Source organism: Ochotona princeps, chromosome 11 (genome assembly GCF_030435755.1).
Source record: "Ochotona princeps isolate mOchPri1 chromosome 11, mOchPri1.hap1, whole genome shotgun sequence".
Classification (NCBI taxonomy): domain Eukaryota; kingdom Metazoa; phylum Chordata; class Mammalia; order Lagomorpha; family Ochotonidae; genus Ochotona; species Ochotona princeps.
The window spans coordinates 25,027,906-25,054,728 of NC_080842.1; the positions used below are offsets into that span (position 1 = coordinate 25,027,906).

Sequence of the window (26,823 nt, forward strand, 5' to 3'; positions counted from 1 at the left end):
GAATTAGCCGGCCACCCCCATTGCACCAGCCTCAGCAGTGTTAAATTTCATAAAGTGCTTTGTTCTGATGTAGCTTAAGTGAACAAAAATGACCCAAAAAATCAAAAGAAGGAAAGAAAAGAAAGGCACAAAAGGAAGGAAAAAAGGCAGGATAGAAACAAATCTGTCAGTGAAGTAATATTTGACACTACTTTGAATAAACTTTCATTTTTAGATTTGTGTGTGTAAGTCAGAGAGTTACAGAGAAAAGGGGAGAGAAAGAGAGTTCTACTATCCACTGGTTCACTCCCCAGGTGGTTGCTACGGTCAAAGCTGGGCTGGTCTGAAGCCAGGAGCTAGGAACTTCTTCCAAGTGTCCTACATAGGTGTAGAGGTCCAAGGATTTGGGCCATCCTCTGCTCTTTCTCCAGATCATCAACAAGCAGCTGGGACATGAACCAGCACCCATGTGGGATACCAGCACCACGTGAGGAGAATTAAAATGTAATTTTAAAAGTTTATTTATTCATGAGACGGAAAAACATAGGACAAGGAGCTTCCATCCATAGGCTTATTCTCAAAATGCCTGCAATGACTCAAGCTAGGTAAGGCGGAAGCCAGGAGCTGCAAACTCAGTCTAGACCTCCCATGTGATTACTTGGGCCATCACCACTGCTTCTTGAAGTGCACATAAGCAGGAAGCTGGAACTGGAACCCAGGCATTCTGTTACAGAATGCAGGTGTCTTGACTGGCATCTTGATCGCTCAGACCAATCTCTGCCCCAGAATTTTGAATAACTGCCATCATGTTCTAGACCATTAAACTTTTTCCATAAAGTGCCAGATAACTGGTACTTAGGCTTTGTGAGTCATGTGATCTAATTATTTAGCTTTGCCACTTTGGTATCAGCAAAGACAACATGTAAATAAATGGGACATGGCTGTGTCCAATCAAATTTTATCTGCAACATAGGTGGGGACCACACTGGGCCCGCAGGCCTAGATTCAGCTTTGTACAGCGCACTTGCAAACTTCTGAGGCTGGGTGATGAATCAGTGGTGTCACATGGATGAATCAAGCTGAGTGTGCTCCTCTCAGTCCTTCTGAAAACCAGGCCTTGGGATTTAAACTCACTCACTATAAAAACTAGCAAAGCCATGTTCTTTTAAGTACAAATGATCCACGGATTTCTCTACAATGAATTCCAACTTACTGATATTATTATCAGCTGCTTGGCAGTGATGAACATTTTACTGTTACAAACAGGATCTGTGTTCTTTCCATTCTTTACTTTATAACTCAGTAATGGGAGGTATGGAACCAATTTTGGAAAACTGTGATCTCTCATGAAGCTCTATGAGAATATAAGAGTTTTAAAAGCTGTGGGGTTGTTTTATGTCACAAGTGGCTACACAGGTAGAGGGCTAAAAAAGGCCTTCCTTCTGCAAGAATGCTACATTTGTGAGCAGTGCTTCTTGCCTCTCACCTGGTACCCTGCTTAAAGCAAAGCCTTTGCTAACTTCCATTAACAGAAAGAGACCCACAATCACACAGGGAAGAAAATTTAGAAGTAATAAAATGGTACACAATCCAATCCAGAGATAATGAAATATTACACAAACTTAAATTACAGGTTGCCAGGATGGATTCACGTTGGAGTTTTTGAGTAGTACATGTAAAATCAAAACTTGGTAGTTAGCAAACTGAAAAAGGAGGAAAAATAACTAGGAAAGAAATGTATGGTTTCTTTGGAGAGGAAGAAAAACTAAGAAGATCCAGTATGGTAGATTAAATCACCACTGAGCTTAGAATTAGCTCTTCCATATTTGCCACATGGGGGAGTGCACCTCTCTACACCGCCTTTGCATTCTAACAGTTTGCCTTGGCAATCACCACGTAAAGGGTTGTGACATGAACAAAGGATTGAAGAGCCTTTGTGCAATGAGTTTGCACTCTTACATCTCTTTGTGAGTGGGCTGGGCTCTCTTTCTCCCTTTTCCAAAGACAAGCCACGGTTTAAGTGCAACAGAGCCTGCCTGGACCAGTCAACTCCCATGGAATCCACAGACATTTACACTAAAAATGAAAAGACACGTGCTTATCCTGATGTTCTGCGTTGGTTTGTTCCCCAGCATTTTTGTAACAGCAACAAATGATACAACCAAGAGCTCATATTTAACAAAGATCTCTTCAACGTGAAATAAAAACTATAGCACATGTTTGCTTTAAATCCAGGAAAGGGCTTTCATACCAACCTGGCAACCATGTGGCCTATTAATGTATTCAATTTGACCTGCAACTTTCTGGCATACATACGTTAAAGGATACACACAGAGACACGCAGAGCCAATATTTAAGGAAAGCTAGAGATTTCACATAAAACTCCATTTCTAGATTTTCTTTAAAAATCAGATTTGACCACTTTGGCAGGAGTCTACATCTGGAGGGCGTATGACAACACACCGGATGGGGCTGAGCATGGCCTGCCTCTCACAATGGATGTGCATTCTTTAGCTTATCTCTGTTCTTAACATCTTCTAACACTGGAAACATCAAATGTCATTCATAGGAGCAGCTGGGCTGCTGTCTTCTTTCTACAATACTTAAGACAAAAGCAAACAGTTGTTTTTATTTTCTTAATGAAATCTTAACTAGTTTATTGAATTTAAAAAGCACTTATCAAGTCATGAAACAACATGCAAGATACGCTTATTCCTGACACTACATTTACAAAAGTTCAAGGCCTTAGGACCCAAACATTCAGTTATTCTTCATTAGTCCCTTGACCCACCATGTCCATATATTAAGAAGGTTGAGTTGCAAAGGTTCAATGGAATCCCTGTCATTTTTGGTGGATTCTTCATGGATTCTAATTTAACCTCGTTCTCTGAATGCCAAATGAAAAGCTCTGACCGGGGCTGGCACTGCAGCGCAGAGGATTAAGGCACTTCATGTGACAGTGGCATCCCACTCCATAGTGCTGGTTTGAGTTCCAGCTGCTCTCCCTATGACTCAGCTTTCGGCTACCATGCCTAGGAAGGCAGCAAATGACAGCCCAGGTAGTTGGGGGTCCCTGCCACCCAAGTAGGAAACACATATGGAGTTACAGGACCCTGGCTTCCACCTGACCCAGGCTTGGCTGTTGCAGGCATTTGGGTAACAGGTCTGCAGACTGCAGACCTCTGTCATTCTAACTTTTGGATAAATAAATAAAATCTTAAAAAAAAAAAGGGGGGGAGGTACTACAGCCAAAACAGTTTTTTTTCCCCACATATCACAGGTACCTTAATTTTTATTTACAAAAGAAACACTTCTGATTCATTTTGGGAAAAAACTTTTTCTTACTATATTTCAACATGGGAAGAACAGTCTGTGTGGTGTCCTATAGCAACCAGAAGACACATCCATCTGGCAAGTGCTACGTTCTTTTCTCATTACCTGGGAAGCATGTTGTCAGGTGCTCCATCAGTGCCTCTTGGGTGACAGGTTTTCTTGCCGAGTTCATTGCTGAGATGGCCAAGCAAAGGATTTCCCCAAGTGGAATAAACTGAGATTGACTGATGGGAGACATACTGATTGGTGATACATCACCTGCAGAAAGACAATTTTCAAGTGAGTGGTTCATTAGAAGACCCAGTCATTTGTCGAACACACCTTCACACATGCACGCCCCTCCCGCGACTTTCATCCAGCCCTTATATTATGAACACAATCAGCTTTGAACACAAGTGGGTGATAGCCACAGGCAATTCCACTTAGGTACTTAGGTGAAGAGACCTCCACATATAGTGGGAGCGCCTCCTGCTGTGACAAATACCACTTTCCTTTAAACCTGACCTCTCATTTAAAAAGACACAGTCCTGAAAGTCTTGCGACAACAAAGCTTTGAAAAAGTGATTTCTGTTTGCATTAACTTAGCGCTGATTATTTAATAACTGCCATTTGTGTCTCAACAAATGCATTTGTGGTTACTTGATGATTCATTCATTCAAATATTGAATGCCTTTATGTGTCAGGCTTCTGCTGGTGGATTAGGAGTTCCAGAGTGAAGGCAAGGATGCTCCCTTTCCCCAAACATATCTGTATTCACAGATTTCCTATTTAAGTGAAGGAGACTGATAAGTAGGTCCAGGTTCAGTGTTGTGGCAGGTGCACCAGAGGAGCTTAGCTAATCAACTCCTAGCAGAGAGGAGAGGGCATTGCAACAACACCCCTTGGGAGTGAGGGTGGACCTTGGAAGTAGGAGGCTATGATGCTTTCTCCAAGGACATGCATTCTGAATCAAGTGCATATGAGTGTGTCTGGCAGTGAGGACATGGAGGAGGCATCAGGAGCAGTAGCACCTGCAAGCAGCTGTTGGTGGGGAGCAGTGGAGCAGTGGCACAAGTATGTTGAGACAATGGAGAGCAAAGAGCAGAACGCTCAAAGGCATTGATTCTAGGAGGTGTGATGAGCCTTGGAAGGAATTCACTGAATGACAAAGGCAGAGACAAATCTCAGGAGGATGACTACAGTGGCATCAGGAATGACCTGGAGGGCAGAAGAGGGTAGATTATAATTCATCAGGACACTGGTCTCCTGGCACAGGACTGTTCCCTGAACAGACCAACGGAGAAAGGGAGGCTGAAAAGATGCCTTTGGAAGGCTCATAAATGGTGACTCTTGAAAAGGGGTCAATTCATAATGCAAATATCTATCTCCATTTTTAAAATGTATATACCAAAGTGCAATGATTGTTATGCTCCAGAGATCCCTAGAACTTCCTAGGTTTTCTGGGGTGGGGTTCCTCCCAGCAGAGGGAGGGGTTGAGAGGACAGAAGAGTCTGTTCATGACCCCCCAAGTGATTTATGTTTCAACCTTTGTTCTGTATGATTTTACTAATAGAGAGACCCTAGGGAAGAAACAAGAATTCAGAACACAGTACGATATCTGTGAACTTCTAATACTGTTTTCTGCAGGTGCCCATATTATCTCTTCTTTTTTTGTTGTTGTTTCTGAAACGGGATTGCTCCTTTGTAGAAGCCACCACAACTTGCCAGCATAGATTATTAATAATAATAAATGTAAAATATTAAAAACCAGAAATTGGACCAACTTAGAATCTACCAACTCCTGGGGCATAAAGCATATGAGTATCCCGAGCAGATATTCTCCCAATGGTTGGTGAGGTAGCCTCTGGCAGAAGTTACCTTGTGGGACTTAGGGCTGTCCTGCGGGCAAGGCTCCCTGCTAGATAAAGCTCAGTGCACATAGGTGACACCAAAAGGACATAATGATGTAGGCTGGCATAGCATGTTGGTGGGAAAGTTTGCTATTGTTAGAAAAGTGTACATAAGTCTTAGAAAAAAATTCTGGTATGCTCTTTATTCAAACAAAATTTATTCCAACATGTAATGGTCACAATGACCTAGTGCTGGTGGCAGCAGAAGTCACCTACTTCATTTCTCCTGCCTGCAGGGGTCCCAACAGCGTGGCCACACTCTTAGATATCAGTGTGTAGTTCCTTCTCTCTCACTCCACCACCCCAACAGAGAGCATCAAGACTAGCTTTTTCGTTAATTTTCAGGCCTGGCCATGTGGACGTCAAAATCTCCTGTTAAAAGTCAGAAGAGAAGGAAGGTAGGATTCTGACAAACAAGGAACCCAAAACTGACTCCCGGGTTACTGTGGTCCGGATGCAGTTTGAGTGTGTTCCCTAAGGGTTCATGTGCTTGCTGGAAGCTTGGTTCCCAGTGTGGAGATGCTGAAAGGTGCTATGTGCCTTTAAGAAGTGGAGCCCTGGGCCCGGTGCAGTAGCCTAACAGCTAAAGTCCTCGCCTTGAAAGCACTGGGATCCTATATGGGCACCGGTTCTAAACCCAGCAGCCCTGCTTCCTACCCAGCTCCCTGCTTGTGGCCTGGGAAAGCAGCAGAGAACAGCCCAAAGCCTTGGGACCCTGCACCCATGTGGGAGACCTGGAAGAGGTTCTGGGCTCCTGGCTTCAGATCAGCACAGCTCCAGCTTGGGGCGGGAATCAGCGGATGGAAGATCTCCTCCTCTCTATATATCTAACTTTCCCATCAAAATAAAATAAATCTTTTTTAAAAAGTGGAGCACTGGTAAGTGTTAAACAAGTCACCAAGGGCATGCCCTTGGAAGGAACTGATGTAGTTCTCACAGAATCCAGGTTACAGCTCTCAGCGAGCTGCAATGAAAGAGCAAGCCTGGCTTCTCTGTCTTTCTCTGCTTTCCTGTCTTGCCAGGATCTCTCCCATGATGCCCTCACCATCCACCAAAATGACCGGTCTCGGTGGACATGCACCCTTCACATCTGTGAGATAAAATGAACTTTATTTAAGTACTCAGCCTTAAGTCTTTTGGCATTTCAATGGGAAAAAAAGATGAATACGAATACCATTTGACTTCCAAAGCTCGTCTATCAAAAGTAAGAACTTCTCAGAAGACTAAAGATACATTATTAAATATGATTTCAAAATTCAATGGTGGGGGGTATGTTATAAAGCTGTAAGTTAAGCCATTGCCTAAAGCACTAGCATCCCAAATGGATGCCTGTTCAAGTCCCAGCTACTCCCATTCCAGTTCCTTGCTATGTGCTTGGGAAAGCAGCAGAAAATGTCCCAAGTGCTTGAAACGCTGCACCTATCTGCAAGACCCAGAATAAGATCCTGGATCCTGGTTTCAGCTTGGCCATTATGGACATTTAAGGAGTAAAACTGTGCATGCAGAAGATACTCATTCTCTCTCTTTCTCGCTCCCTCCTTCTTTCCTGCTCCCTCTCTCTCCCTCTCCTCTGTAATTCTGCCTTTCAGTAAATAAATTTTTCAAAAAAAATTTACTTCAGGTCATGCATGCACTTCTGTTTATCTTAATTTAGCTGCCATCTTCTTAGTTAATTTCTTTTTGTTTACTGTAGTCAGCTGTAGGAGCAGCAGACCTACCGGGTATGAACTGCATTTGTTTGAAAAAAAATGTATCATAATAATGTATCACAATAATAAACATGGGCAGCAACTTTGACTTGACAGGTAAAACAAACGGAATTTGGATGTTCTAAATAACCATCCCTACATCATCTTGTTTTTACACTGCATACACTAAAGGAAATGACATTCCATCCCCTTCCCACACCCAACCTCATCAGCAATCCTATCTATGCTTCTAAGATCAATTCCCTCAACTCCATCTCCTGCACCTCCCTCTCACCCCTCACCTGCCCAATGTCATGGTCTGTCTCAGCCTTCCCTTCTGCCCAAGATACTCACTCCTCCACACAGCAACCACGCTCCTCTTAGGGAATGCACATGATACAGTACCTCCTTGAACAGAATTGTACAGCACCTACAGGAAATATGAAAGCCTTACCAGTCCTACGTGGGTCCAAAGGTTCTGAGCCCGCCCATGCATTTCCTGCCCCTGTCTACTCCCCACTCTCCATGCTCACTACTTCCTCTGCTCTCTGAACGTGCCAAGCTTTCACTCAACTCAGGCAGGATCCTTGTATTTTTGGAATGTTTGGCCTGGGATGTTCTTTGGGGTGCTCCTTTTGCATCTGGTTGCTTCTCATCTTTTAGATCTCAATTCAGACACTGTCTCCTCAGGGAGCCCTGCCATGACCCCCGCCCCAATCTAATGCGGTTACAATGCGACTTGAGTTATTGTTCTCATTCCCTGAATGTGAGTGAGCAAATGAGTAAGTGTGTGTGGTGTGTCCACTGTCTTGTTGTCTGTCTCAACCACTAGAATACAGGTTCCATGACTATAAAGAAACTGTGAACACCAATTCAGTCCTCACATCAGACATCCCATAAATGTTGAATGAATGAATAACCATTTAAAGCAGTATAATACAAAGAATTTCTCAGTGGCTTAAAGGACTGTGATTTCACTCATAGTTTTGCAAAACAAGCAAACAAAAAGAGACCAAATATATTTAACTATGCCATCTTTAAGACTACCCCAAAGAATTTTATGAACCGAAGTTCCTCAACACACAGCAGCACAGAAAAGTAATTACATATTAAGTGAGGTTTAAATCATGCATTTAAGATCTGTATTAAAGGAGTTGCAGGTGGCTCTCAACACAACACAATATATTATTCAGGTTTATCATCATTTTGTGGATGTTATATCTACTGACTTAATGAGCCAACTAATTCTTAAAGTGTACTACTGGAAAATTCTTCCAACTGGACTACATTTATCTTGTCAAAAAAGATGACAATGGAAATTAATACAATAATCTACAAGTGCCATCATATTTTACATAAACTGTAAGTTATAAGCTACTTGTCTATAATTTTTTCTATCATCAAAATTAGCTCTGAAGCCATTCATAAAGACAACTCACCTAAACTCAACGGCATCTCATGGGTTCATAAAGTCTTTCCTATATTTCTATCCTATTGTTCTTAAAAAAAGGAGTGAACAGATTTCATTTCAACTTGATTTTCTTACAGACATCCATTTAAGTGCAGTCCTCAGGGTACATTTGTCAACTCCAGGATGGATCAAATCCAGGATCATTACAATAAACCAAGCATAGTATCTTGGACAGAGTAAGGATTCAATAAATTTTGGTGAAGTGAATTTAAAATGTGAAAAAACACAAAAACTTTATAATAGTCAGTAGTTTCAAGAACACTTAACACCCAAAATGCAAGGGCCTTCAAAAAGTTCATGAAAATGTTTATTTATTATGAAAAAATGTGCATGGAATTTAAAAACATGTTACATGAAAATAAATACATTGTTTGATTTCATTTCTCTGTAAACTTTCTGAAGTACCCTAGGAGGTGAGTGGCAATGTGAGGGCTGAGCCCATGGAAGGCATGGCTGATGAGGGAGGTGAAGGCTGGCTCTCTGGCACTGACAGCAGGGCAGGGAGCAGCACACTGAGCCTGGAGGAACAGGGACACATCTGGAGCAGACTGGCGGCCAGATGGAGAGAACAGAAAGGGCAACATCCTGGTAGAACAGGAGGCTGAGGTCCTATTCTTGTTGCTTGTTGGGGTACCATTCATGTTTTCCTACAGAGGAATCACACAAACTGTGCTAGAAAATCACTCCTGGACAGTGGTACAGAGTGCACCAGTGCCCACTAGCACCCAAATCCCATGACTGACTAGGAGGGCCTGGAACCACCGAGGGGCATGCTACAGATGCCAACTGCTCTGCCGTGTAGTGTCTACAGCTGGTCCCCACTGCCCCAGGAGAGATTTATATCAACACATACATTTTTCCTGTTTAAACCCTCTGTTAAAGCCTTTTTTAAAAAATCTATTTTCACTTCCAACTTTTGGCCAGTTACTTTAGTTGGAATGACTTCAGAAAACTCATATTATTCATTTGTTTAAGAAATATTCAAATGCCTATTATATATCAAGCTCCTTTGGGTCATCATGTTCCAAAATTCTTCATATCTTGGTTCTATGTGTGGGCCAAGCAACAATACCAAGTACTGCCTTTATAGAATACAGTTTTGACTTTTTCAGTCACTAACACAGATTCTCTGAAAAACTCAATCTTTGCATATGAGGAAGGGCAATGTGATTCTCAAGATGTGGCTTTTGTGACAACTCATCCTTCCCTAAATGACATTCATGGATTTCCAAAAGATGCCTTCCAGAAAAACAAACGTGTACCTTTCTCAGTTCATCCTTAAATAACCTACTCGTACAACTGTGTAAGAAAAGGAAAGCCACCATTTCCCCAAGTGAACTGCATCATAAAAAGTGATAACCCAGGAAGCACTCCAAAGACATCTTCTACTTTATCTTTCTCTAAATAATTTGCCTTTTTCTTCCAGGACTAGCAGTCAATAATGCATTACCCTCTTTTCCTATCCATTTTAAAGCATCCTTTTTTCACTGTAAATGTTAATTTAATCTACCCTCTGCTTGAAGAGTTATCTATGACTCTACCGAGGCTGGTATATCCAAACAACCTTCCTATAAACGCAGTTGTGAAACTGGATTAGCTTATAATTGGAGAATTTCCAATATAAAAATTCAAAGAGATATTTTGGATAAGCCCCAGTCTCTTAAAACAAAATACAATTACCCAACTGTGCCTGTTTCCTCATTTGAAAAAAAATGAGGGTTTGAGTGCAATGATTGCAAAGATTCCTTCAGGCTCCAAAATTCTGTGGAGCAGAATTTAGAAGGCAGCAGAATTCTGGCTAAAAGCAACCATAGTATTCCTGACTAGTTCCATTTCCAACAGGCTGCAGGAACTATTTTAATACTCATCTGATCTGAAAAAAAAAAACAGGTTTTAATTTGAAAAGAAATGGCAAACTATATTGGCTATTAATTTCTTCCCTTGTAATAAAACCTTCATAATTTACTCTTCCTCATTCAAGCTCCTGTGTTCCTCAGGACCAAATTGTGCTTTTTTGTTCTCCAAAATTAACACTAAAGTTAAAATTATGGATGCCAATAAAATTAGCACATGGAGTAGATACTCTAACTCCTTGTGAAAACAGTCACATATGTCTGTAAAGCAGAGTGGCCTGGGGACAATGCAACTCTACTCCTTTCAACAAACTAACTATTCATAAAGCTATGGATTCGCCAAGTTTCAGTGTAAGTGCCCTTGGGTTTGGGGAAATCAGAAGCTCTCTGAGGTTCCAGTTAAGTGAATAACTGCAGTGATGTACTATGCATTGGACAAATCTTGTGTTTAAAAATTTGATTCAATTTATTAACCCCAATTTTATGTATAAAGACTGTTTGGCTCTTTTAACAGAAAATCTACTACATTATTTTTTAAAAGCTGTTCTAAGAAAACACATATTCCTTTCCTTTCCACTCTCTTGAAGATCAGAGCCTCTAACAGGGGACAAAGCATGTGGCTCTCATTAACTCCCATGCTGCTACGCTTTAAGTAGCTTGCCTTTGAAAGCAGATTATTGTACTTGACTTTTAAATGTTTGTATTTGAAATTTAAAAGAAAACTGGTATTGAAAAAAGCACTTTCACCAGTTGACAGTGGACTTGTTTTAAATGCCACTGATTTGAGAAATTTAAGGCTGAGCTTTTATTGTAACACACAATGAAAAGAAACTTGACATTAAAAAATAAATTTTTAGAATATTTATAAATTCTATAACAACTTTAAGTTTCATAATGCTTTATTTCAATACTGGATGGATCTCTTATGAAAAGTCTAGTTCTCAAACTATTCTTCAAATAAACTACATTAAAAAAAAAGAAAAAAAAGAAATGTAAACAGGAGGCTCCCATTAATGGTGTTCTTTAGTTATGACTTACCAAGAAACTTCTGAGGGGAGCCAAGTTAAACAGGCATAATAATTGCACACCCACCAAAAATGTACTAAGAACCTCCACTATCAGCTCAGTCTTTTAGCTATTATCCAGCAAATTTATGGAGAAGTAGCTAGGTGAATTTACAAATCAAGCAGTTTATTGTTCTACAAAGAAACCAACCATCTTCCCAGTCAAGCAGCTTTCCTTAGTTATATTAGGCATGGCTCTTGTGACTGAGAGTTGACAATTGCCTGAGCAGGGAGAGAAGCAGACATAGAAGCGCAGCCAAAGGACAGTGATGGGTGGGAAGTCAATCCATGGTTGGGGAGCCACCTTCACCAAGCCTAGACAAGACATCTGATATTTTCTCTGATCATCACATCTAATAGTTTTAGGCCATTCGCTATCTGCAGTACATTTTTAGTTGTAAAGTTTGGATGAAAACATGAGCCATTAAACTAACTGCATGCTTTAGCAATTCATACCTTCACTAAGGTTTCACATGACAGACTAACACCTAGTACAGCATGGTGTTGGGCAACAAAGGAGGACTCCAAATGAAACAGCTAAATATACCTTGACAACTTGACACCAGATTTTCAACCTTTGCCTATAGAACAATGCCATGATACACTTAAATAGCACAATGCTAAACTTATGTTACTTAAAGAGTATACTGTTATGATAATATGGGAAAAAATAAGGAGGGGAGGAGGAAAATAGGAGGAATCCCTATACCTACAAAACTATCATGGAATATAACAATGAAATATTTTAAAAACAGAGTGCTATCTACATAGCAGCCACTCCAACACTGGTTCCATCAAAGGTCCTACACCCAGACACAAGATGAGGCAAGACTCAGCCATCTACAAGATATTTTTTAATACCAGCTGCAACCTTGTTCTCTAGTTCCTCATCTAGAAGCAAGTTCAAGACATTTACCACCAGGAATGAAACATCAAGGGGTATAGTCCTAGTTGACAACAATGAGTAAGATCTCTCAGATGTCATACAGTTCTGTAAGGTACCTGCCTAACAGGAGTTTCTGCGTGATATGGTGTCTTCCTCTTTCTAATAATAAATAATTCACAAAGGACAGAACCTTTGTTGCTGATTTGAGCCAGGATGCATTTCTCTTCCATTTCCACAGTCCAGCCTTTCACCAGAGGTATACCAGATACTCCAACAGATACTCAGGATACTTCTCAGCTATAATTTCATAAATCCAGCTAACATCTAAAGGATTATTCCTCTTCTCTCTTGGTTAAGTCAGAATCATCATAGATGTTTCTCAACCTTCATATTCTTTGCTTCATCAGTTTAAGTTTATCAACTATCTAGGAACTGATTTTTATAATATGCAATTATAACAGAGTGAAAAGGTTTTATTAAATATAGCTCTTTTATGAACAGATTAGTAGTTACTAAATTACAACACAACTACTGTGTGACTGCTACTAACACCTCAATAACTGAACACCTTATCACCACTCCTCTCCTGCGTTGGAAATTATACTGAAAAAAAAAAAAAGAAAAATAAAGAAAGGGTTTAGAGGGATGCAATAAAACACAGATCATTGGGCCTGGCACAACGATGGCCTAGTGGCTAAAATCCTCGCCTTGAACGCACCAGGATCCCATATGGGCGCCAGTTCTAATCCCAGCAGCTCCACTTCCCATCCAGCTCCCTGCTTGTAGCCTGGGAAGGCAGTCGGGGACGGCCCAAAGCCTTGGGACCCTGTACCCACGTGGGAGACCTGGAAGAGCTCTTGGCTCCTGGATACAGATTGGCTCAGCTCCGGCCGCTGCAGTCACTTATGGAGTGAATCATCTGATGGAAGATCTTCCTCCCTTTCTCTCCTTCTCTATGTATATCTGACTTTGCAATAAAAAAAAATCTTAAAAAAAAAAAAGATCGAGGATGGCCCCTTGTTGTTTTTTTTTTTAAAGCACAGATCATCATCATAACAGTCAGACAGACACACAGAGAATGGACTTGAGAACTGAAACATTAAATTTATGGGATGCATTCTAGTGAAGCAGTTAAGATTCACTTGAGACAGCCAAATCTCACATAGGAGTGTTTGGGTTAAGTCTCCGCTCTGCTTCCAATTCCAGCATCCTGCTAATATACATCCTAGGAGACAACAGGTCTTGGCTCAAGTACCTGAGCTCTTGCCAGCTGCATGGCACTGAGTTTGTGACTCCTGGCTTTTGCTTTGCCCAGTCTGGGCTTTTGCAGGCATTGAAGGAGTGAAGCAGTGAATGGGAGAGGTGTCTGTGTCTTTCTCTCAAATAACAAAATCAAAATAAACATACAAAAACCTGAAAATCAGGTTGACAGTCTAATTTTTTTTGATCCTCATCAGTTGAATTTTTTGGAAAATATACTTAATTTTTTCAGGTTTCAAGTTCTTCTTCTGTAAAATGTGTGTCATGATGTTCATCTCCCAGAGTAATTGCAGGGACTAAATGAGATGACATGTTGATATTTATGATGTCCCTGATAGGTAAGGGACATCTTCTCCATGCCTATCTAGATTTATTCAGTCTCCTTTTTTATTGAGTTTCAATTTCTACCAAACGGAAATTCATTTGGTTCTACAAAGAAGTCTTAAAAAAAAAAAAAAAACCACTAAAACATCTTTGGGAAGATGAAGAGAACAATAGTCTTTTCTATCCTAGGATGAATTCAGTTTAACCAGATTGCTCTCATCTTGATTTTTAGCTGTGAGCATCTGTACTCAATGAGTGGAATATTTTGACTGGAAGGTGGAGAAGTTAAGAAATACAAGCATGCAACATTTGGGATGTGTCACTGGGCTAGAGGAAAACATTTTAAAGCACATGGGACTCTTCAAGGAGAAGGGCAGTGGCAGGTGAGAAACAGTATGAGTGGAGTTAAATGAAACTAAGAGAGTTTGGTCTATTGCAAACTGGCCTTGCACGGGAAGGAAACTCAATAGTGACTAAGTACTCATAGTTCAGAGGTACATCTCTAATTTGAAAATCTACTGTGAAATCTGGAGCATTTCAGACTTTGGATTTTCAGACAAGGTTTATTTAGTAAGTAAAGCGCAAATGTTCCCCAATGCAAGGCTGAAACCTGAAACACTTCTAGGTCTAAGCCATTTCAATAAGCAATGCCCAGCACATAGGAAAAAAACTCAGTGACACTGAGAACTGAACAATTTCTGTGGGGTGTAAAATATTAATAGCCATTATGTTTATCTCTCCCAAGGAAAACATCTTGTAGGATTCAAAAAAGTAGCCTTCAAAGTTTAGCAGACTCCCTACTTAAGGATGGCTAATCCAATGAAATTTAAATATACTGTAATCAATGTCCATGTTTCAGAGCCCCGATGCCCTAATGATGATAGTTGTTCACCAGCAGGAGAGCAACTTTCCAGACAGCAACCCTATCTCCAGGTAAGAAAAAGCAACTTTCATAGAAAGACCTGCATAAGTTTGCAGTCTACCTTCGCACTAATCCACACTGTGAAGATTCTTAGAATAACAACCAGCTCATTCTAATCCTCTATGAGAGTTAACCTTTTCAACTACCTCCTTTCTTAGTTGAGTATGTATTAAGTGATTTCCACACATAAGGAAATGTCAGAAGATAGAAATTGTAGAAAAGGGCATGAATGGGCCCAGCGGCATGGCCTAGCGGCTAAAGTCCTCGCCTTGAAAGCCCCGGGATCCTATATGGAAGCTGGTTCTAATCCCGGCAGCTCCACTTCCCATCCAGCTTCCTGCCTGTGGCCTGGGAAAGCAGTTGAGGATGGCCCAAAGATTTGGGACCCTGCACCCACGTGCGCGACCCGGAAGAGATTCCTGGTTCCTGGCATCGGATAGGCGCGCACTGGCCCATTGCGGCTCACTTGGGGAGTGAATCATCGGATGGAAGATCTTCCTCTCTGTCTCTCCTCCTCTCTGTATATCCGGCTTTCCAATAATAATAAAAATCTTTAAAAAAAAAAAAAAGGGGGGGGCATGAACGTTGACCCCTGTCTTCAATGAGCTTATAATGTAGTAGGAAAATACGTGGAAATATAAGCAATTGGGGCCCGGTGCGATAGCGTAATGGTTAAGATCCTCACCTTGAACACGCTGGGATCCCATATGGGTGCCAGTTCTAATCCCAGCAGCTCCACTTCCCATCCAGTTCCCTGCTTGTGGCCTGGGAAGGCAGTCAGGGATGGCCCAAAGCCTTGGGATCCTGCACCCACATGGGAGACCCGGAAAGAAGTTCCTGGCTCCTGGCTTAGGATCGGTGCAGCACCGGCCGTTGCAGTCACTTGGGGAGTGAATCATCGAACGGAAGATCTTCCTCTCTGTCTCTCCTCCTCTCTGTACATCTGCCTTTCCAATAAAATAAAAAAAATCTTTTAAAAAAAACAAAATATAAGCAATTATAACATATTCACATTACTGTTCAAAACATCCTAGAACTATAAATAATACATGATTAACTAGCAAGCTAATCATCTCATATGAATTTCAAGGACTAAGAAATGATCTCTTTTTGGGAAGAGGAGGGAGCTTTCTGTTGAAAACTTCAAGCCTGAATACAACTGATGGGTGTAAGGACTTTGTATAATGATACCCACAACATCCCATGCCTGCGTTTCCCCTGGCCAAACATTTACACCTGACTTAACATCCTCCACTTTACTCTGAAAACACAAAGAGACATGTTGGATGATGAAGCAAGGAAACACGTTTTCTTTTCTTTCATGGAAGAGTGAATTACGGGATGGATGTGGCCATAAAGAGAAAAAGAGATGAACAAGGGGTTTACCTAACACAGAAATTATATATTATTTAAAAGTGCTCTTATTAACCTTACGGATAATACAATGGATTCAAGACTCTCAAAAATATCATGAATAAACCTACAACTGTAGTTTTATTCATTTAGTGAGTAAGGTGGTAAAAGTACGCATTCAGATGTGTTCGTTTTGGAAACATAGCATATGTAACACTTTGGAACACCAAAATTATTTCACTTATTTTAAGAGCTTTTTGTGGTGGAAAGCACATGGATGTTGTACATTGTAAGAAACCAGCTCTATCATAATCTGAATCCCAAAGCAGACTGTGATGAAATATGCTGACTTTCTTAGTAGTTAACCTCAGCCTCAATGCAATGTTAGTCTTGGAAACAGTCCCTGTGCATATAAATTAGCCTTTCTTGACTTTTAGTGCATTGTGTGTAGGTTAACAGGCCAAGTAACACACAGAATTTCAGGAACTATATATTAATTAAGAAGAAAAAAAATCTTCAAACAACGTTTACTGAATGCCTCAGTCTGCAGAGTGAAAAGAGACACACGGCTGATGGAAACCTGAAGCAGACAGCTTCCTGCTCACAAATCCCACATCTGTTCACTTTCCAGTGATGATGTGACATCCCTGGGTGGGTCAGGCTCGTGAGGTCACCTATGGTGGGCAGCCTACCTGGAGGATCTGGACAGCTGAAGGCAGAAGCCATGGAGGGATGGGACGACACAGCAAGACCACTTTACAGCTTACCACACAGCTTTGTCATGGGTTCTGTAAACATTTTCCCATATTTCCTTGCACACAACAACTCTTGAAACAAAAGCATGGGAAACCTACCTGACCCTTTCTGGACTGGCTCCATCCCCCAGGTAGCTTTGACGCTAAAGCCTGGTGCATGCTAGGGGGTTGCATCCAAGCACAAGAAGGAGCCAGTGACAGAAACGGAGGTCCTAGAATCTGCAATAAGAAGAAAAAGTAAACTTCGAGTCAAAGTATCCTAAACGAGCATTTCAGATTGGCTACAGAGGGCCCATGGGACAGCAATGTGGTACTTCACCTTAGTAGCTCTATGTTTCAAAAAAAAAAAAAAAAAAGAGTTACAGAACTCTCACCAATTCTTATAATTCAGGGCTTTAGATACTGGCCCAGGTTCAGTTCAAAAGTAAAAAGCACCTTTAACAAGGCTTTCTGAATGGGCTTTGCTGGTAACATTTGCTTTTTTTTTTTTTTTCTTTTTAAGGAAGGGGGTAAAAAGATCCTCTTTAGCATTCTTTTGTCCTGTCTGCATGGAACAGCTGGGCTGCTGCTCCTCTCCTGCGCCATGCATCACAGAACTGAGCCACATCCCACTGCAGTGCCTCGGGAATCTGCAGTGTCACTCCTCTTCTGCTTGTTCTCTGCAATGTGAAGTCATAGGGCCGGATCAGCCAACCTGACTTCTCATCACCCTGCCCAGAATCCTTTGTGAACTGAAATGAGTCATCGCTCCAAGAAAAGCTACACAGCCTCTGTCGGTCTGGGCAGGATCCTTTGTCCATCCAGCAGCGGCGATGCAGGCACAGGACACCAAGGGGGCACATCCACCTCTCCAAGGGGCCCGGGTCCCTCGCATGCATCAGCACCAATTCAATTTTTTTCATCATTAAAACAGTAAAAAGGGCACATACCTCCAGATGCTTGAAGGAAGAACACACAGTAAAATTGATCTATAGCATCATATACTCACCAGTCCGTAATTATAGACCTGACACATTGTCCTATTTTTTTAAAGCTGGCTTTTCATTGTGATGAAGGACGAATCTCCCTCCTGTGTGTAACAGGCGGTTCTACTGTACACTGGATCAAAGTTTAGCTGCAGTGGGCTATTTGTCATGAATTCCAGCTGCCGCGCAAGTCTTTGCAAGCCCAGATCTCGTCATTCCCAGCACTTCCCCGCCAGGCTCACAGCCCGGGCAGCCAGCGCATCTCGCCCTGCACCAGCCAGTGCAGCTTCTGCCGCCGAGAAAGGCAGCGCTGGGAATGAGGTCACTGTGTCAGGAACTCGCTTGCAGCCTGAGGTTCTCCCTGGCTAGCAACACAACTCAAACCACATCGTGTGGTAGGATTCATGAGATTTTTAATTCTGCTGCTTCATCTGCTTTGCTTTTTTTTTATTTAATTCTTATGTCTAAGATCAGTAAGGCAAAAAATCAATTATATAGCTGTGTAAAAACGTCCTTTTCTTTGCACTATTTGCACCATACTCATGAACCCCACACTGAATAGCTCATGCCTATTTATGTGTCCTGAATTTACAGACACCCACACAGAAGACTTGATTTCACCAAACCATAGCAAAAATGTTCAGAGTACAAGATACAGCACGTAAATATCTCAAGAGGAAAAGAGGGGCGGGGTGGGAGTTGGGAGAGGGCAGAGCGGCAGGACTATCAGCAATCACAGAAAAGCCAGAAAGGAAAATGGAGTCAGAGAGGAAGAGAGAATGAGAATAATGAAGAAAAACAAAATTGTACTGAATTAGTAATAATGCAGCCCAACTCTTCCACACCACATAACACCCAAACAGGCACTTCTTGCTATCTCAGCTCAGCATGCAACCAGATACTGGTCAGTTAACCCATACCCAGAAGCTAAATGCATTTGGACAGCAGAAGGTATCCCTACAGTCCCCCTTCCCCATGAATACCACAGCTAAGCTACCAGGAGCACAAAGTGTAGGAAGCAAAAGACACATGAAGCCCCCAGGCTACCCCAACTCTTGCAGTTGGAAGGGTCCCCACTGGGGTCACACGCTAAAAAAAAAAAAAATCCTTCCATAATGTCATCATCTCTTAACTCCCGTGATTTTGTCTGTCCTCAAACACATCCTCTCCCAGAACGTGGGCTTTGCCCTGTGCCAAGGTGAGTGCACATCCGCCCCTGCCATCATGACACACAACGATTCCCAATCTTTCCCTGTGAAGTTCAGGAAACATACAGCCCTTGCCTGGTAACTCACCCAGAAGCAAGGAACAGTAACCAGGGCCCCAGGATTCAGAGATCTCTTTCAGAGCAGCGCTGAATACAAACCCCTTAGCTCCTTTGGCCATCTGATGATTTAAGTCCTCTGCCCTTATAGTCCCTCCTTTGCTCCTGCTCTGGCCTCTTCCTCTCCCCCTTGCAACGCTGCGTACCAGGTGTCATCTCCCCACAGCACTTCATCTCCCTGTTCTAGACCCTATCCATGTGGTCTAACTTTTTGGCTACCACACTCAACCCTGTGCTAATGACTATGAAACAAGCTCTCCTTGTGTACTGCTTAAAAACCTCATTGGTTACACCTTTTACACCTTATCAGAAATGCTTGGGTCTTGACTTTCCCTTCTAATCATTATTTCCTTTCCATGCCATAACCTGAGTTGGCGCCCAGAACTAGGGCTGGGTTTTACAATGGCTATCATTCACCTCCACTCAGAAATAAAGGAGAGCAAGTCACTCTAAGTTTTAGATCCTGGTGTCTGATGGCGAGATAAGCATAAGAAACAACTACCAAAGTTTTCAATTTTCCTCCTCCTCCCCTGGCACCTCTTCCTCTTTTTAATAGCAGCTTCTGTGTTATAGTAAAGATTTACAAACATCATATAGAGTATTGCAGAGGTGATTTGCTCAGCTGATGAGGTGTGGGCAGAAGTTATGCTTGGCACTTGCCTGATTCCTTGGCAGAAGATTAAATAGTAGCACCATATAGTGACACAGTCATGCATGATCTTAATAAATGCTTTGATGACTAATGGTCTTGTGCAGTCTTAGAGCTGCTGCATTTGGTAAAGCAGACAGCAACACACACCCTCAAATCAATTAAAAATATTTGTTGGGTGCCTAACTGCAAATTCAACAGCAATTTGCAAATTTAAACAAGTTTCAAATAGTACACATAATGCAGAATAAGTCTCTTGATTATTATAATAATCAATGGAAACAAGAGAACTTTTAGGAACTTATACCTCAATTTTTAAAACGAAGTGAATTTCCTTACCTGGCCTATAGGACCAAGGAAGCTAAATTCACAAGTTGAGTCTTTGTAAGAGAAACTGTCTTACCCTAGCCAGTATGCTGATCTATAAACTTTCTCATGAGCAAATCACAAGGTCTCTACTTAGAATGCATCAGGACAGATCATATTCCCAGACAGAAAAAGCACAAAACCTATAAAGCATTATCAGAGAATAAATCAACAGGTGCTCCCAAGAATTCAGCAGGATAGAACTGGAGTTGGAGCTGTCATAAACGCTTTTAAGCGAGAGGTAAAACTGTCCTAGAATCTGAAATGGATAAAGAAGAGAGAAGGGGCTGCCGTGGGGGAAGAGGGCACATGATGGTTCTGCTGGCTAATCCTCCACCTGCAGTGTCAGGATCCCACATGGTGGCTGGTTTGTGTCCCAGCTGTTCCACCTCTGATCCAACCCTCTGCTTATAGCCGGGGACAGCAGTGGAGATGACCCAAAGCCTTGGGACCCTGCATCCACATGGTGGACCCAGAGGAAGCTCCTGGCTCTCGGCTTCAGATCAGCTCAGCTCTGGATGTTGCAGCCATTTGGGAGAGTGAACCAGCGGATGGAAGATCTTTCTCCCTCTGTCTATCATTCTCGCTGTGAATCTGTATTTCCAATAATAAATAAATAAATCTTTAAACAAAAAAGGAGAAAGGACATTCCATATATTATAACAAAAACTCCACAGAGGAATTTTGCAAGCTTTTTGTTTATGAATATACTCCTGAAAAGTGCCTTGCCAAAAGCAGGTACTAATAAGTGCTGTATGACTAAATGCATGAATCAATGGGGGTATTTATTGAGGATAAGGAGCAGAGGGTCTCTGCCTGGAGCAGAGGGTCCACAGAAGAAAGCAGAAGGAGAGGAAGCAAAGCAAGAAGCCTGATTAGAGAGCAGATTAAGAACCATATTTAATGTATTAGAAAATGACCCACCTTGTAACAGCAAACAATTTCCCTCAGCACTTGCTATGGCCGTTAGTCCGTCTCCTCTCTTAGAAACACTTGTGGTACCCAGATGAAGCTCACTTTCTTTAAAAATAATGTGTTACAAGGCAATGGCAGCTCAAACACTTTCCTCTGGGACTCCTGTGCTTTCCACCACCACTCAGAAGCTGGGAATGCTGAAACTCACTCCTCTCTTTGGGACAGCATCAATGGGGGAAGAAATGGATCCTGGTCTATATTACAATTGCGTTAAACCAATGCTAGTTCAAGTCAACAAGCATTTATTAAATGTAACACATAAGACACAAAGCTTTTTGTAGGATCAGAATAAAGATGAATGAGTTACAGTTCCTATTCCCACAGCTTGGCATCAACACCAGGGCCATTCAAGTCAGAATGCGAAAGAAAATCCTAAGACCAAAGAAAAATGGTTATTTCTGAATTGAGAAAGAGTCAGTAAGCAATCCTTACTTGGAAGTGGGAGAAGCACCCCGAGAAGGAAGAGGGGCATCTGAGCTGGGCTCCACAGGATGGCTGAGTGAAGGGGCAGAAAGACAAGACAAGGATATTTTCCCAGACAGCAAAGTAGTAGGAACACACACAATGGGGTCAGCTTTGGACAGCTGGATACAGACGCCCATATGGGATCCCGGTGGATGTATGGCGGATGTAAGGAGAGGATTTAGTCACTGAGCCATCGTGCCAGGCCCTCCACAAACTTTTTGAAGTACCCTCCAAACAGCATCTATCCAAAAGACTATCTGTGTTATAGTGGGAACCTGATATCTGGAGTAGTACCCAGGCAGAATAGGAGTGCAGACTGACAAATAAGAAAAGAAATCCTCTAAACAGAAATCCATGGACATATCTAATAGACCAGACTTTCTTGGTTATACCAAAGTCGTCACAAAGACACCAGTGAAAAATCCAACCAAGATGGTTCCAAAAGAACAGAAAGTCCAAAGTCATCAGGGTCTTTTAGGTGAGTTTATTTTTGCAAGGGTTAAGTACATTTCTGTGATGGTGTAAAACCCAATTTCCATTAGAGCTGGATGAAGCACAACACAGAATAAGTAAAACAAATTGAAGAGCAAACACACTTGGTATATTCTTAGAGAGCATTAATATGAAGATAAAGACATGGCTATGGCGCTACTACAGTTTGCAAGTCTTTTTGATCAGACCAGTTTTCACAGTGTTTGAAACAAAGAAGAGTGGTATTTTAGAGCTGAAAGAGACATTGAAAACCAGCCAGGAATTTATCATTTGATATGAAATAATCCTACAACCTAAGTGGGGTAAGTGACTTGTTCAAGGCAACAAACATCAGCAGCAAGCCAGAACTGGCATCTGAGTTCTTTGATCCTTGGTAATCTACAGCATGTTATAAAAATATAAAAAATTAAACTCCAAAGATTCTCCATCTGCAGAATGGATAGGAAATCATAAACTCATTATGTAGATATCCCCTTTTCAGGACTACACTATGGTATAAATTGTGTTTGTATCCTCAGTTGTGTCCAGGAAAACAAAGAAGTAAAAGATGAAGGCAGAATGAGAAACACAGTTTGTGAAGTTTCCATTTAACATACAGATTCTAAATGCGATGTTTTGACAAGGGATGCAAGAAAGCATGAGGCAATGAGATATTATCTTCCTCCATTATAACTTTATAATAATAATATTTAGACCATACACTATTCATCTCCAACCATTGAGTTAAAACACATCTGAGTGTGTCTCAGATGTGTCTACCTGGTAATCTCAAGTGCAGAAGTGGAAGATTTCATTCTAAAGCCTAATATCCACATAAGCTATGCATCCTATTTCATGATAAATCCTTGTCTTAAGAGTAAAAAATAAATTTTTAAAATTGTAATGTGTTTACATTGAATGCAATTGAAAATTAATTTCCACTGGCCTCTTAGGGAAACTGTCCATATTTTTCTTGAGGTTTTTAAACCCGTCAGTGTATGACCTCAACTCCTGAAGCCTTACGTGCCCCCAATTTGAGAAGCATCAACCACATCTGAAAATACACCTGAAAATGGTATTCCCCAATTAGTTTTCAAAACTATCATACATATTTCTGCAGCTTTAAAGATATAACATTATTGAGTCCTGGAGCTATTTTCACTGGAATTAGTTATAAGGTCAAAGAGCTGAGAAACTGAATTACTTTATCATCGGCTTATTTAATTATAGCCAAGTTACCTCTCTGTGGGTTGCATTCCTCCTCTGTAAGGTGGAATCAGATTTAAAAAAAAATAGTCACTTTGCAAAGGCTGCCATACTTTTTTAAAGGAGACACAGCCACAGAACTAACCTCTGACTTTAAGATGTTTCCAATTAACTGAGGAATGAAAAGTAAACACATATGAAAAGAAGGCATCACAATACTTCCAGAAATAAAAAAAAAAACCCTATGAATAACAGGGCGAAAATTATTGCAAACGAAGTCCAGATATAGTGTAAAGAAATATTGGCCAAACATTTCCATCACAAACCTGAACTTGACATGCCTGGGTTGAATTTGTACTTTTTACAGACCCTAAAATAACCTGTTAGAAAGGGTAACCCATGATCCAACACACACTTCAAGGAGGTCTGGAGGCTCTTTCAAAATGATTCATTGCAGACATCTCCAAACACCCTGGAACCAATTCCCAACACTCTCTTCCTACCAGCCAGGAAGACAACAGGATTCAGAGCACTGCGTTCAACTCATTTTTATCACCCCAAAACAAATACCGCAACATACCACCCCTCCCACGCTTAATTCTTGGTTTTACTTTGCATAGTTTGTTATTCATACTTAACTACAATCTGGAAATATGAAACAGAAACTTCCTAAAATAATTACTGCATGTTAAACTATACACCATTTTAAGTAGAATGAGGAAGCTTCACACTGCCCCATCCTGCCTGGGATATGAATCATCCTGTGTCCAATGTGTCTATGCCCACTGGTCACTTGACAGAAGTCTCTGTTATCATGAGATAAACTGCCATGGTATTCCAGTCTTCTGTTCAATAAACTCTTATTTTACTTAACAATGACACCTAAGTACACAAATAGTGATGCTGGTAATTCAGAGAGGTCAAAGGGAAACTGTAGGGTGCTTTAAGTAAAAAGATGAAAGTGTTGGAGCATGTTGTTAAAGTTGTTTATTTTATTATGAATTGTTGATGCTTCTCTCTATGGAACAAATTTATAAATTAAACTTTACCATAAGTATGTACGTGCAGAGAAAAATTCCCCAGATGGGAGATCTGGACTGAGTTTTGAATACCTGGCTTTGGACTTGGTACAGTGTCAGCCATTGCAAGCATTCGAGGAGTGAAATCAGTATGGGGAGAGCACTCTGTGTTTCTCTCTCTTTTTCTCTCTGTCCCTAGCACATAAAATAAAATGATTTGGGATTTGATCTCTTTATCTTCATATTATAAACCTCCATACATATCCAACAAATTTAACCTATAGCAAGTCAATCCTCAACGCTACATCATCTCACAGAAGTCAGATCACATGTCTACTTATGATGTCTTTGTAAAACTAGAAAGTCATAAAATCCCAATATCAAAGGTTAAAAACTAGTCATACTCTCATTTATTTCTTCATAAGAAATGACTCAGAAACAACACAACTTTTTGCTGTCTTGGATCATAATAGAGTAGTTACCAGCTACATGTAGGTATTTAAGTTAATTTATATTAATCAGAGTTGAAATGTTACTTCCTCTACTTTCAGTGCGCAATAGCTACATATTGCTAATGTTTTCCATGCTGGACACCAGCAGATAGGGTATCGCCATCATTCAGAAAGTTCTATTGAGTGGAGACCTCAATAATCAACAAGTAACTGTGGGAAACTCCTGTATCACTCATTTAAATGCATAAACTTATGCTAAAAGTTTTCAATAAAATTAGCATAAGCAAGATGAAAGCCTTTTTGAAGTACAAGTTCTGTGGTTGCATATGTATGTAGGTTCATTTTATTCATTGCATAACCATCACTATCAGATATGGGCAGCTACAGAGAAATTCCAACACCTCAAAATATACTACACCTTGTATGCTCTTGATCGCTGGGACCCCCGTTCTGTTTTTGTTCCTATTATTTTTCCTTTACCAGAATATTTTATTAATGGAATCATACAGTATCTAACCTTTTGATAGTGGAGCATAATGTTGAAACTCATTCATATTGGTGGGGTACCAGTAACAGGACTGCTGGGTCATAAGGTAAGAATATATTTAACTTTGTAAGAAACTACTCAACTATTTGCAGACCAGCTGTTCAGTTGTGAAATCCAACTAGCAAAGCAGTCCTAGGCAAGTGTGTTTTGTTTATTTTTTGTTGTTGTTGTTGTTTTTTGGAGATGAGGGATGAGTAGAGTGAATTGTTTGTGTTTGTATTTTTGTTAAGCTTCTAGCAATTTTTCTAAATGGTTAATCATGTTGCGAAGTGGAAAAGTTTCCTTCCTTACTTCAACAGACAAGAACGGCAATATTTAGATACAGACATTGTTGCCCTGCTCCAGTTTTAAAAAGAGAAAGTGCTTGATCTTTATCGTTAATTATTATTATAGACATTCTTCATCAGGTCAAAGAAGTTGCCTTCTATTGCTATTCCATTAAGGGCAATTACTATGAATGTATGGTGAAAGTTGGCATTTGCTTTTTATGAGTCAATTGACAATAATCTGTCTTTATTTTATTTTGTTAACATGGCAAATCTCACTGACTGGTTTTCAAATGTGGAATTAAATCTTACATTCCTAGGCTTAGCCCATTTTATGATGAACTGTCATTCTTTTACTTTTTTAAGATTTATTTTATCTTTTATTGAAAAGGCAGATACACAGACAGAGGAGGAAAGACAGAGAGGAAGATCTTCCACCCACTGATTCACTCCTCAAGAGGCCGCAACAGCCAGAGCTGAGCCGATCTGAAGCCAAGAGCCAGGAGCTTTCTCCAGATCTCTCATGTGGGTGCAGGGTCTCAAGGCTTTGGGCCATCCTCAACTGTTTTCCCAGGCCACAAGCAGGGAGCTGGGTGGCAAGCGGAGCAGCCAGGATAGGAGCCAGCACTTTTACGAAATCCCAGCGGATACAAGATGAGGATTTAGGCACTAACCTATCATGCTGGGCCTGTGATGTTCTGTCATTCTTTTCATATACCACTGGATTCAGTCTGCTGATTTTTCATGGAGGATTTTTATATCTATGTTTATAAGGCACTATGGTTTGTACTTTGCTCTCACTGAACTATCTTAATCTCGTTTGGGAATCAAGATGAACACCAGTTTCACAAAATAAGTTAGAAATATTGTCTATTATATTTTTTGCACCTCCCTCCAACAAGTTTCAGAGCTGGGCTCTTATGTTAGACTGCAGCCATGGTCTCTGTAGCCTCAGCTGCTGGCTCACTGCTCTCCACCTCCTGTGATCTCATGCTGTGGCTGCAGCATTATCTGTACAACCTTCCTCCCAGTTTCAGTTCAAGCAGTTCCCACAGTTAGGGAGACACCAGGTTGTTGGTATATGCTTGCAATGAAAGAATCTTGACTGAATTTGCAATGTAATACAGCAACAAGGTGGAGGAATCCACCACGGGGGGGAAGACACGGGGAGGGGTTGGGGGGATCCCAGAGCCTGTGAAACTGTGTCACATAATGCAATGTAATTAATAAAATACATACATACATACATATATATTATCATAAAAAAAAGAGTGACACAGAGAGATGAAAGCAATCTTTCATATACTGATTCACCTCCCAAATGGCTATTTACAGGCTGGA

General features: G+C 41.0%; 1 protein-coding gene across 3 annotated transcripts in view; it reads right to left on the minus strand.

The window, feature by feature from the left end:
- The window catches only part of STOX2 (storkhead box 2), a 207,038-nt gene that overhangs the window by 12,729 nt on the left and 167,486 nt on the right, over window positions 1-26,823 (minus strand). For all 3 annotated transcript variants that reach the window (XM_058669944.1, XM_058669945.1, XM_058669946.1), the window contains exon 2: window positions 3,418-3,570. In XM_058669944.1, coding sequence (XP_058525927.1) covers window positions 3,418-3,570 — 153 coding nt within the window. The remainder of the gene's footprint in view (window positions 1-3,417; window positions 3,571-26,823) is intronic.